This window comes from Orcinus orca, chromosome 15, assembly GCF_937001465.1.
Source record: "Orcinus orca chromosome 15, mOrcOrc1.1, whole genome shotgun sequence".
Taxonomy (NCBI): Eukaryota; Metazoa; Chordata; class Mammalia; order Artiodactyla; family Delphinidae; genus Orcinus; species Orcinus orca.
Window position 1 is genome coordinate 62,698,771 of NC_064573.1, and position 12,653 is coordinate 62,711,423.

The 12,653-nt window shown below is 67.0% G+C and overlaps 1 protein-coding gene across 3 annotated transcripts; it reads right to left on the bottom strand.

Annotated features, from left to right (window-relative positions):
- Window positions 1-753: 753 nt before the first annotated feature.
- On the bottom strand, window positions 754-6,628 carry TBX1 (T-box transcription factor 1). 3 transcript variants are annotated; one of them, XM_004276078.3, is made up of 7 exons: window positions 6,086-6,626; window positions 4,155-4,256; window positions 3,302-3,473; window positions 2,756-2,911; window positions 2,072-2,139; window positions 1,885-1,985; window positions 754-1,602 (listed from the first exon to the last, which is right to left on the bottom strand). In XM_004276078.3, the coding sequence occupies exons 1-7, from the start codon at window positions 6,505-6,507 to the stop codon at window positions 1,142-1,144; spliced, it is 1,482 nt and encodes a 493-aa protein (XP_004276126.2). In that variant the 5' UTR covers window positions 6,508-6,626; the 3' UTR covers window positions 754-1,141. The 3 variants fall into 3 exon arrangements, with proteins under 3 accessions (XP_004276126.2, XP_049554195.1, XP_049554194.1); XM_049698238.1 differs by lacking the exon at window positions 6,086-6,626 and adding an exon at window positions 5,090-6,072; XM_049698237.1 differs by lacking the exon at window positions 3,302-3,473 and having other exon boundaries at window positions 2,756-2,888; window positions 6,086-6,628.
- Between the last annotated feature and the right edge of the window lie 6,025 nt (window positions 6,629-12,653).

Below are 12,653 nucleotides of genomic sequence, written 5' to 3' on the forward strand. Positions count from 1 at the left end.
AGTCGGCAGCCTTGACGCTGACAGGCTGTCAGCTCTTCCTGCCTGGACTCAGGAAGGGAGGGATCAAAGGGTTCCTCTGGCCCCATCCCTGTTGTTGAGCTAATAGGTCCCTCACCACCTGGCCTGGGAAAAACGCTTCACAGGCAGGTTTCAAGATGACTCATGACCACTGTCATTGTGGCCCCGTCCAGGTCACTCCGTGGGGACACTCACAGCAAATAAAGTCAATAAACAGGGGAAAACGCAGGCCTGAGCCAGGGCCAGCCAGGGAAATGCTACAAGAGCAGAACTACCTGTTTTTGTCTTTCCGATAAGAGTCAGGGCTTCTCCCCTTCCTAGCCCCCAACGGACAGTGTCCTGTCCTGCACGACCAAGACCGTTATACCAGCTTCCGTGGAAAAACACACAGGACAGGCACCGGCCTGAAAACAGGCCAGGGGTGCGGGCCGAAGTTCTAGAAAAGGGACAACCGCCAAGTGAGGAATTTAACAAGGCCGGATGCACACCTGGGGCCACAAGGTGGCAGTGGGGGAGGGGCGCTCTGGCCGGGCTGGGAGGGGCGGGGAGAGGACGCAGGGAGGCGTGGCCGGGAGGGGGCTGGGAGGAGGGGCTCGGAGCGTACCTCAGGGACCCCCCGCCCCGCCCAGGACCCGGCTGCAGGGAGACCCCGAGTCCCGAGTCAGCCCGGACTCGCTCTCCCCGAGACACCCCGCGCGATGTGACTGGACGCAAAGAAATGGACACTCAGGCAGCTTCCAAAAGAGGCGAAACCGTTTATCAAGGCGGCGCCGGCGCGGTATCTACAGTTATCTACAAATATCTACAAGTATCTACACCGCCTGCAGACGGGTTCTCGGGTCGTCTACACTGCAACTGCCAGCCGGGCCGGGGGACGTCGCGGTCTCGCGGAGAACAATAAATATCACTTCCTTCCGGCGCGAACCGCGCACTTTGGCACTGGCTGTGCGGACCCGGGGCCCTCGAGGCCGAGGAGGGACCTGCGGTGGCCCTGGGGCCAGGGAACCAGGTCCTTGGGCAGCTCTGGGGCTGGCGGATGGAGGCCCCACGGCTTGGAGGCCCGGGAAGGGGGCCTGCGGTGGCCCCGGGCTGGGTGGACCGGACCCCCAGGCGGACGCCCACATTATCTGGGGCAGTAGTCGTAAGAGCCGGGCGGCGCGGCCCCGGCCGATGAGTACATGCTGGCGGCAGCCGCAGCAGCGGCGGCGGCGGCGGCGGCTGCGGGGCTCACGGCGGGGTGGTGGTGCGGGTGCGCGTGCGGGTGCGCGTGGAACCCGTGGCCGCGCAGGCCCGGCAGCGGGTAGGGCGCTGGCCGGCTCTTGGCCCCGAGGTAGTGGTCGTAGGCGGTGGCCGGGTACTTGTAGGGGTGGTGGTGCAGCGGCTCCGACGCGCCGGGTGCCTCCAGGCGCAGCTCGGGGTGCGGGGGGCTGGGCCGGCCTCCAGGCGCGCCGGGCAGCGGGACGCCGGACCCGGGCAGCGCGGGGCTCAGCACCCGCGCCAGCAGCTGCGGCGGGTGCGCCGGGTCCCCGAGCACGGCCGGGCCGCCCGCGTCGCGCTCGAATTCTCGCCGGGCCTCGGCCGCGTCTGCGGGGAGGGCCGAGGGCTGAATCGCGGAGAGGCCCGCGAGAACGCGCCTGCCCCCGCTCCGCGCCCCTGCCCAGCCCCGGGCCCTCCCCGGGGGCCCGCGCCCTCCACTGGGACGGCGGGCGGGGCGGGCAGGCGCAGCCGTCGGGCCGGGCGGGCGAGTGCGCGCTTGCCTGCCGCCGCGGCCGTTGTGCAACCGGCGCGCGAAGGCCGCGAGCGCCCCTGCGGCGCGGGCGAGGCCGGGCGCTGCCGTCTGCCCAGATCCCACGACCCCGGCCCTACCTTTCTCAGCGCCGTTGGGCTGTGTGGGTGAGGCCACGGGGTTCCGCGAGCGCGCAAAGGCGCTCATGAGCGGCAGTGCGCCGGGCCGATGGTTTCGGGGCCTGCGGGAGGGAGATGGGCAGCGTGTCAGGGGGCGCCCGGCCAGGCGCCCGCGCGCTCGCTCGCCGTCTCCTCGGGGGACACTCACCAGTCCTCGGGGTCGCAGTCTCGAAAACCTTTGGCGAAAGGGTTACTGGCGATCTTGAGCTGGGTAATCTGCAGGAAAGCGGGCACTGAACACCCGGCTCCAGCCCCTGTTCTTGGGGCCACCGGACCTCGGTGGAGCGGAGGGGAGCGTTAGGAGAGCCCTCCCCCACTCAGTAAGGGCCCCTCTACTCTCCGCTGACCAGAAATGCCTGGCTCACAACTGCTCTCTCCCCCGCAGGGGTTGTGCCTCTCTCCTGGGGCAGGGGTGCTGGGGAGACCCCTTTCTCGCTAAAGAACCTGTCTTTTCCGTCCCAAGTGATTAGGATAGAGACCCTGCTCCCCCGGCTGGGATGGGAATGTAGTCACTTCCACCCCCCACCCCGCTGTGGTCCAGAGTGGAGGAGCACCCTAGGAATCTGGGTAAACTGCGCATCAGGCCCCTGATGGGGAGTTTCCGGAATGGTTTGGAAAACAAACTTTCAGGCCACAGTGACAGTTCCCCCTTGAGAGGTCAACCTGATAGGAGGCTGGTCTGCCTGCAGCAGAGGGGAGGGGGTGGCCTGAGGCTCTGGGGGTGGGGCTCCATCGAGTGGGGTTTCCAGGAATGGAACCTTCTGTCCCCCAGGCAGCAACTGAAAATTGCACCCCTGCCCAGAAGTGTTGACCGGGCCACCCAGGGCCTCACCCGGTGGTTCTGGTAGGCAGTGACCGCAGTGAAGCGTGTCTCCTCAAACACAAAGGTTTTGAAGTTCTCCTCGGCGTATTTCTCGCTGTCTTTGCGCGGGTCCACATAGACCACGTGGAAGCGTGGCTGGTATCTGTGCATGGAGTTGAGAATAATCTGGAAGAAAGGTGGTGAGGGCCGAGCTAGGAAACCAGCCAAGGTCCGGACGGGCAGTGAGCTTCCAGACAACTCGGCAGAACCCTGAGCTCCCAAAAGGAGGCTGGGCCGTGGGGCATCACTGCCTGGATTCCAAAGGCTGCTGCCCTCACCCCCCACCCCGCACGGCCCCATCCTTTCCAGTTAAAAAGCCTCCAGCAAAACACAAGGAGTGGGGAGAGGGAAGCAGTGTGACCCACCAGTCCCCGAGCCCCTGACCGGAGGGCTAGCTCTCCTCGGCCTGTCCCTCATCCACACCCAAGCTGCCCAAGCTCTGCCTCTGGCTCCAGTCAGCAGGGACTCCCGAGGGCCTGCTGGGGGACAGGGCGGTAGCCTGGGGGGGTCGCTCACATGGCCATTGTCGTCCAGCAGGTTGTTAGTCAGCTTGAGCTTGTCGAAGGAGACGATTTGCTTCATCCACTGTGCCCCCTTGGCCGGTGAGTCGGGGTGGTAGTGTACGCGGCCGGGCGTGGCGGGGTCTGCCTTCCCGGCCACCAGCCAGGATGAGCTGTGGAAGGCGTACCTGGGACGCCGGGGCAGGGGCCACAGCATGCTGGGGTGAGGGCCTTGCCGAGGGAACCCCGAAGGTGCCTCTGATGAGGTTCCCACAGGTGAACGGGGAGCTTTTCCAGGGGCAATGTGAGGAAAGAGAAAACTCCCCGTCCTGATACACAAGCGGCAGGAAGCGACCAGAGGGAGGAAGCCGGGCCCTGGCGCCACATTTCGCCGCACGCGGGTCGCTGCTCTGGGCCTCCTGTGTCGCCGGCGCGGCGGGAGCCCAGATTGGGCCACGCCGGCGGCCTAGGGCGCAGGGCGGACCAGGTTCTCTTTATTAATTGCTGTTAATTGTCCGGGCGGCCAGGCCCGCCCTGCATAATCTCTCCTGGCCACCCCACCTTTCCTGCCAGCTCTGGGGCCCAGCGTTCCCGGGGGGTGGGGGAAGGGACGGGGTGCCGGCGCTCACCTCTCGGGAGAGGGGGACACGGAAAAGGCAGGGGCTGTGTGCGAGGGGCCAGACGGTGGGGGCCCAGCCTGCATGACCCCCTGAGGGCCACTCCCCAGAACTGCTGGGGATGGGGCGTGTGGGTCTGGGGTCTGGCAGGAGTGGGGAGGGGGCACCGGTCACTACTGTCCTGGGCCACCCACCCTCACCAGCCTGGCCAGGCAGGGACCCACCGCCCTCCAGGTCCGGCTGGGCGCTCACCGGTAGCGCTTGTCGTCCACGGGCACAAAGTCCATGAGGAGCATGTAGTCGGCCATGGGGTCCATGCCGAAGAGCTTCACTTGGAAGGTGGGGAACATGCGCCTGGGGGCGGTGGGACCTCGGTCACCTCAGGTGGGGGAGGGCAGGGCGACCCGCCTCCACCAGCCCAGGACATGGCCTCCCCGCCCGGCCGGCCGCTGTGCTGGGTGGGGAGGCCCCTCATCGCATCTCCCCTCACTCATCTGCTTGACTAACCCGACCAAGCCCCTGCCCAGCCGAGGGCGAGTGGACGGCAGGACAGCCCCCTGCCCCCTTTTTAGAAACACAACAATGGCGAACTCAGTGCTCGAGCCAAGCCTCCACTCTTGAACATAGGCCTTTGGCTTCTTCCGCCAACTCTGCCCATGTAGACCCAGCCTAGCAACTGCCGATCCAGCCGTCCCATCCCGAGCTAGCCTCAGCCAGCAGTAGCACCGGCCCCCGGGATCCTCCGCCCTCGGGCAGGCCTCCCCTGCTCGATCTCATCAACCGCCCTAAGCTCCCGGCTCAAACAAAGTGAAAGCGAGGCAGCCCGTGTGATTCTGAGGAGTCCCAGTCGCCCTTTCGGCTGCATCTGCGGCTGTTCCCCAGTCCCTCCAGTAAGGCCGAGCCTTGGAGTCCACAGTCCCGACTCTGAGGCCCTGCCTCCCACCCAGTGCTGGAGTCTCCCCACCTTCCTCGGGGACACAGGCAAGTTCCCAAGACGCAGCTACTCAGGGCTGACTTGGCTTGTGTCCTTGGGGTCCCCTAACTCTCCCCTCCCCGGGCTCCGACTCGGTGACTGACCCGGGCTCTGGAAAGGACATTCTGTGGCTCGTACCCTGGGCACTGGCCATGGGCCGGCCTTGCCCTGAGTGTGGGCCGCTGGGCCCTGGAGGACAGCATGAGTCCCCCACCTGCTGGTCCTGCAGCTTCCCCTCACAGGCAACTCCTTGTGGGCGGTGGGCAGAAAACAGATGCCAGCCCTCCTGGACAAGCCTGCCACGCCTGCCCTCGCCTCTGCAGGCCGGAGAGGGCTGCAGAATGCTGGCTTCTGGGGCGAGCCTGGCCCCGCCGAGGCCCTTGCTGGGCTGGACTGGGCCAGAGGCTGGGGCACAGTCCTCATGGGGTGGCGGGGGGAGGCCAAGTGCCCAGGCCAGCGGGAGAGCCTGGAGAAGACCCCTGATCTGGAGCTGGGCACAGGCCCCAGGCTCCCAGGGCGGACGCCGCGGCACGGAAAGAGAAACCACGAGCAGGCTCTGCAAACAGGCCCTGAGCTCCCGTTGGCTGTGTGGACCCAGAGCTGGTGTCTCCTGTGTACACTAGACACAGACCGGCACCCGCCTTTGTCTGCCGGTCAAATTGGTTGCATCGCAAAACTTGTTCCCCTTCTCTCTGGGCCCTTAAAACAAACACAGGCCAATTGAAGGCGGCGGCCCCAGCAGCAGAGCCAGGCCCCACCATCGCCCGAGACGTAGGCCTGAGAAGACTGGATAGCAATCTCCCCTGAAACACAGCACACTTTTGAAGGGTCTTAACTCTCTCCTACAACGTTCCAGACCATTGCCCCATGGCCGGGTTGCGCCTCTATTTAGCCCGGATGGACTGAACTAGGGAACCAAAGAAGGCAGTTTCCTCTGAAAAGTTGGGATCCACTGGGATCTGCCAGTTGGTGAGGCCCCTGGGAGGGCCCGGCGAGCTGAGCCGGCCCCTGCTTCAGGCGCCGGCGTCCTGGGGCTGAGGGTGCACCCGGGCGGCCGCGCTCCTCCGCCGGCCCCTCCGCCCGCGCGCCAGGCGGCTGTCGCCGGAGCCGGGACCCGGGAGCGAAGGAGCCGGCCGCGCCCCCACCCCGCTTGCCGGCCCCGCTCGCGTGCGTCGGACCGAGGCGCGCCGCTAGGGAGGGGCGCCCTGACCTGCCGGCCTTGGTGACGATCATCTCGGTGCCCAGCTGGTTGAACTCGTCCCACAGTGCCTTCATCTCCAGCTGCACGCTCACGCTGGCCACCTTCGCGTTCTTCTTCACCGGCGCCTTGGCGGCGGCCGCGCAGCTGGCCCCGGGGCCCTCAGGCTCGGCAGCGGCGCTGGTGGCGGCCCCGGCGGCCGGCGCGAACGGGTAGGCGTGCGGCGGGCCCGGGGCGCCGGGGGCGGCGGCGGCGCACGGCTCGTAGCGCGGCGGCGGGGGCTCGCGCGGGCCGTACGGGTCGGCGCCCGGCGACGCGGCGCCCGGGAAGCCCCCCGCCGCCCCCAGGCCGCTCAGGCTGCTGGCCGTGAAGGCTGCAACGTCGCAAAAGTGCGAGAGCTGCGTGAGCCACGGGCTGGACACCGCGGAGATCATGACCCGCGGGCCGCGCCGCCCCGCCGAGGTGAGCGCTGCCCCGCGCCCCGGGCCGAGTGGCGGGCGCGCGCTGCGCTGCGCCCCGGGCCGCGCCGCCCCACGCCGCCGCCCGCGGAGCCGCCCCGCCCCGCCCCGCCCCGCGCCGCGCCCCCGCCCCCGCCGAGACAATGGCCTCCCCCAGCCCCCTCCCCGCCCCCGCCTCCTCCCGGCCCCCCGACCGCCCGGACCGGCTCCCCCAAGCGAGCGCCCGCCGGCCGCCCCTCGCTCTGCCGCCCTCCCGCGTTGCACTTCTCTCTCCGGGCTCTTTGCAATTTGTTATTTCCTTACCTTTGTCTTCCTCGTTCAAGTCTCCCCTCCGCATCCTCTTTCCTCCTTCCACTATCTCTCTCGAGTCTCCTTATTTCTGCTTTATTTTCTGCCTCTTCCTCTTTTTCCTGCTAGCCCCTCAGCGCTTTGTCTTTCTTTTCAGTCTGCCTGTCCCCCTCCTTTCTGCGTGCGTCTCTCTGTTATTCATGGCTTTTAACTCTTTTTTTTTTTTTGAATAAAAACTGAACTCTTTCTCTTTTTCTTTTTTTATGACTCAACTTTCTTTCGTAAAATTTCCTCCACTTTCTTCTCTTTCGTTCTTGCCCTCTTCATTTCCTTTTCATCTTTCTTCTTTTGGGTTTTCTGTTTTCTCTCCTTTTCTCAATTTCTTTTTCTCCCGCTGCCCCCCGCCTTTTCCGTGTCCCCTGACAATCTCACGCTCCTCTCCTTTCCTCCCGCCTCTCTGAGCTCACGGCCCCTCTGCCACCGCCTTTCTCTGGTCCTTCTTTCCTGTCCTCCCAGCCTCCTCTCGCCCTCTTCTGCTCCTGTGTCTAGCTGCGTGCGGGTCTCTGCAGCGGGGTCCCCAGGCTGGAGGGTCCCCAGGCTGGACGGGGGCACAGAATTTGGGCAGGATGCCCCCCTTTCTCTCCACCCTAGAGTCCAAGCTAGAAGCCTGGAACTCACCCCGCCAGAGCTCCCTCCACCCGCTCTTTGCCCGGATCCTGCCAACCCTCTTTGCTTGGGCCCCACGGCAGCAGGGGCAGGGGATCTGGCGGGCGGGTCCGTGTAGACGTAGCAGGAGGCTCACCTTCCATGTCCCTGGTGACGGTGCTGAAGTGCATCCCGGCCGGGGATCCCAGCAGCCTGCGAAGCTTCGCCGGGTCGGAGAACCCGGGTTCCAGGCGAGCGGTGTGCTCTGCGGCCTCTGCTGCAACCAAAGAGGCAATGCTGAACGCGCTGGCCCGGGGAGACAGCGGGCTCCGTGCGTCCATAGGCGCCCGGCGGCCTGACCGGCGCCGCCTCCGACTGCGTGCACCCGGCCCCACCGAGGCCGGCCCAGCCCTCGGGCCCCGGGGGCGGGGGCCTGCGGTGCCACTCACAGCCGCCGGCCCTGGGCCCAGGGGATTATGGTGTCACGGCCCCCCACTCTGGGCCGGTGGCAGCCGAGGGGCCCTGATGGGTTGAGAGCCCTGGGGGTGTGGGCCCTCCTGCTTTTCAAGGTCCGGGCCCCTTGCCTCTGCTCCCAGGGGCCTCCATGACCAGCACCCCTTGGACATCCCGCTGCTCCCCGAGGCCTGGGTTCCCTCTGTACAGCGAAGCCATCAGCTTCCCCAGCCCCCGAGGGGAGGTGGGGACGCTGGGAGCGCCCAGCCCCAGCCCGAAGCTGTGGGGCACCGGCCCTGCCCCTGTCCTCCCGCCTCCTCTTCCCCGGCTGCCCCTGCACCTGGGTGAGGAGAGGGCAGTCCGGGCTCCGGCACTGGCCACAGGCGGACAGCCCCAGGGCCACGGCGTCGTCCTTTCCTCGGTGCTCAGGGACAGGACCCAGCCCAGCAAGCGGCCCCCAGCCCTCTTCGGTCGGCTCACTGTCGTGGCTGGGGACCCTGAGCAGAGGGACGCCGCCCAGGCCAAGCAGCCCAGGAGCCCGAGCGTCACGCGCACCCGCGCGCACCACCCGCCTCTGGCCAGGACGCTTATACATCCGGAGGGTGGGCAGTGCCCGCTCCTCCGACCTCCCCGCGCACCGGCCGGGTGCAGGGAGGGCCGGGGGCGGGGCCTGGACTGGCCGAGGGAGCCGAGGACACGTCGGAGGAATTCAGGCCGCCGGCCGGGTCGTATGCTGCCCCTCGCTCACCACCCACCCCACAGCCAGCCTGCCCGCCTGGGAAGGCCCTGCTGCCCAGTTGGGCCTTCAGGCCCAGGCATCCCAGACGCTAAGACCTGACTTGGCCTGTGCTTCCGCGCACCTACTGCCTCTGAGGCCTCTCTGCCCAGTTCAGGGCATCCATGGCCTTCCAGTCCAGAGTCTCCCCAGCAGGGCGCCAGGCCTCCCTGCTCCCAGGATCCTCTCTGGCCCTGCACTGAGGCTCTGGCAGTCAGGCCTCCATTTCCAAGGCCTCTGTTGCTTTGCCTGCGCTTGCCTGGACGGGGGTGGGAAGCAGCAGCCTCTCTCAGGGTTTTTACAGTCCCAGGGCCTCAGATCCCAGGCTGGAGGGGATGCTGGCTCTGAGGCAGGAAGGCCCAGAAACTGGGGACCTGGGAGTGGGCTCCAGCGGGAAACGCCTGGCTCCCGGGCCTGAGGTCCAGGAAAGATACATGGCTGGAGGCAAGTCGGTGAGCATGTGGGCCCAGCTGTGTGACTGGGGTGGGTGCGTGTGACCTCAAGTACAGTGAGCCCCGCCCCACCCCCTAGGCTGGGGCTGCAGCTTTGTGGACCATGCCAGAAAAGGGAAACTGTTGCCAGGGTGTGCCCCCCACCCACAGTGGCCATGTGGGGCTGTGACAGTGACAGTGATCTGTGGGGCCCAAGAGCAGGTCCAGGGAGTGGTGTGATGCGCCAGGCCTCCAGGACCCCAGGTGGAGATGCTCCTGGTGGAGGGAGAGCCCGGCTGGCAGGGGAGTTGGTGGGGGCAGGTCATGGTGGTGCTGCAGGAAGGGAGCCCGTGCTGAGGGTCTGCACCTAGAGAGGCATGCAGAGCGGTCACCATGGGTACCTCTTGCTGGTGGTCTGCATCCAACCTGCAGGTGGGTGCGTGGGGTGCGTGTGGTTGTATGCCATCTGGGATGTGTGCTGTCCTGGCATGTGGGGGTGCCCGTGGTTGTGTCCTGTGCACCTGGGGAGCCTTCCTTGTATACCTGGGCGAACACCTGAAGACAGTGGGCAGGTGCCCAGTCTGAGGCAGACACCAATGTTGAGAAAGGAGAAATGAAAGTGAAAAACTCTGGGGCTTCTGGAGTCGCAGGGTCAGCCTCCTGAGACACTGTCCTGAGGTCCCTGGCCCTCGGAGTCTGAGGTGGTAGACAGGAGATGGGGTCCTCCCAGCCCCTCATTAACCCCTTCATGCCTGAGCTGGGATCTGGGAGGCCACGCTAGGTGGGGAAAAGCGCGGGAGCAGAAAGGACGCTGTGGCATGGGCCAATGGGCCAATTCTGGTCGAGAGAGCGCTGGAGGAGGTCAGGGCCCCCCCGTGCCGCTCCGCCTGGGACTGGCAACCCTGCTTCCCCGGCTGCAGCTACTCACCCGAGCAATTGCAGACCCCGAACCCCTCTGTCAACGCCCGGTCCCTGCTGGAATCCAACTGCAGGGGCCCAAAGAGGCCTGAACGCTGCGGAGTCACCACCTCCCGCGCCTCCGGGGTGAGCTCCTCGGACCCTCCTCCGTCCCTCCCGGAGCGATCCGCCGCTCTCCTCACCGCCCGCCACCGCCCCACCCACAGTGCCCCCACCGCCCAGACAGAGCTCGCGCCCTCTGGTCCCGCGACGCCCCGCACATCGTGTCCGCGCGCGCCGCCACCTGCGGGAAGTCCTCATCCCTCACCTGGAGCGGCCGCGGCTCCCTTCCGCCTCGCTCCCCCTGCCGGCCGCACCTCCGGGAGCGCGAGGTAGGAGGCCTGGCTGGGCGCCGGCCCGACCGGGCTGGCAGGGCTGGGCGCTGCCGGGGGTCGTGCGCTGCTCGGGCTCTGCCTCCTTAGGGCGCGGCGTGCCCCTCCACCTGGGACGTGGGCTGAAGACAAGACCCGCATTTCGCTGCGCCACTTTGGCAGCGAAGGGGGAACTAGGATGAGACCACTTTACAGGCCCTAAAACCGAGGCTCTGCTTTGACCGGCCTCCGCGAGGTACGGGGACCAGAAGTCTAGCTGAGGACAGGAGGCGGCAGGGGCGGGATGGAGCCGAGGCAGACGCCCATCCTGGGTGTAGAACGGGCTGCAGCCTTTGCTTCTCTCTGCGGGCCCTGCACTGGGTCCCACGTGGGCACTGGGATCCATCCCAGCGCTTCTCCTGGCACCTTGCGTTTGGAGGCTCACTCATCCCCCGCCCCAGCATCTTCAGAGTTTTGCCCGAAGCAAGCGCTGTTTCAGAGGTTTTCTCCCCAGCGCGCAGAAGGAGGCCCCTGGAGAGTCTGGCTGCACTGCTGCACCCAGCTCCGCCTCCCCGGAGCGCACGTGGCTTCCTCAGGGCAGCCGTCAAGACTGGAGCCCTCACAGCTTTGGGGGGGACCCCACTCCTCACTCTCCCGCCACCATAAAGGTACTTCGACAGCGCCATGCCCAGCGCTCAGAATTCACTCTGGGCCTCTCTGTTCCCACCCTTGGAAGGACCTTCGCGCCCTTGTGCATCTCTGGTGGGCGCCAAGCCCACCGATTGTTGTGCTCAGGTGCTCCGCGAGACAAGGTGGGGCACCACCCGCTCCCCCAGCCTGGGTCTCCCGCTATCTGGGGCACAGGCGCACACAGATGGATCTGAGCGGTCGGCTGGAGGATGTGAGTGCACGGAGCACTGGGGACCCCGTCCCCCAGGAACTAGAGCACCGAGCGGGGCAGAGCCATCTCCCCCACCCGGGGTTCAGAAAGAGAGGGGCTGGGCTTTTCTTGACCCGGTTCATTCGTTTCGGGATTGATTCACCGGGAACTGCCTCCAGGGCCTGCCTAGACGGGCCTCGGTGCTCTCGCAGGCAGGCCCCGCACCGGGAGCGGCCTGCGCCCTGCCTTTCTGCCGCTCCTCCCCGGCCCCGCGGCCCGGGTGGCTGGGCCTCCGGGGGCCAGGCCTTGGCGGGAGGCGGGAGGGGGTGAACTTCGGTGGAGCCGGGAGAGGCGGGTGCGCAGGGCAGCTACGTTCTCCCTTCGCAGCTCCATTCCTCCTCTCCGCTCCCCGCCCATAGTGGGCGCCTCGTGCAGGACCTCGGCCCCTGGGTGCGTCTCATCTGCCTCCATCCAACAAAAGTGCTTGGGCCGCAATGCCGACAAATGGGGCTTTCTGGGTGGCCCGCTTGGGCGTGAATGGGCAGCCACCCTGAGCCCCCGAGGTGGGCGGGTGGGGCCGTTGTGGGGTGGCCTCCCTCTCCTGGCCCCTGGCTGGGGAGCCGAAGAGGACTCATGGGCTCCACCCATGAGGCGGGGAGGAACGGGCGCTGTCCGCGCCGGTGGCTCTTGCGCGCCAAGCTCGTGGCCCCACTGACTCCAGCGCGGTCTGCGCGACCTCCCGTGGGTTTGTAGACCCTTGGGCGGTGCGGGGGCTGGGGGGGCGGTGCTGGGCTGGGACCAGGGCCTGTGGGAGCTGGTAGTGAGGCCGCATCCATCCTGGGCAGGGGCGGTTTCCCTGCCTCTACCCCGCTGGCCTGGTCTCTTGTGACACCGCCTGCAGGTTGATGGAGGCGACTCCCTCTCCCCAGCCTGGGGGCTCCATGCACCTGGACTAGCAGTGGCTCTGTTGGCCCCCTAACTGCTCCCAGGCCCTTCCCTCGGGGTGCCCCCAACTGAAGCACAAGTCCCTGCGAGCCCACCCAGGCTTCTTCCTTGGTGGTGGACTCTTACCCCAAACTCTGGTGGGGGACCCTGTGCTGGGCCCTGAGCCCCAGGTGCATAGTACGGTTCATGTGTGCGGGACTGAGGACTGTGAGGAGGTGCCAGGCAGAACCCACGGAGTTCTTGGCAAAGGCTGGGGACCAGAAACAGCCTGGCATGTGCTCTTTGGTGGCTTGGAGATGACTCTGGGTGGGTGAGCTGAGCCATGCCCAGGGAAGGGGCTGGTGCCCTCACCCCTTCTGTGGCATCACCTGGGACTCTTCCAAGTCCCCAGTGCCACCTGCCTCCTGATCCAAGGGCCTGGACCCCGGGGGGCCAAT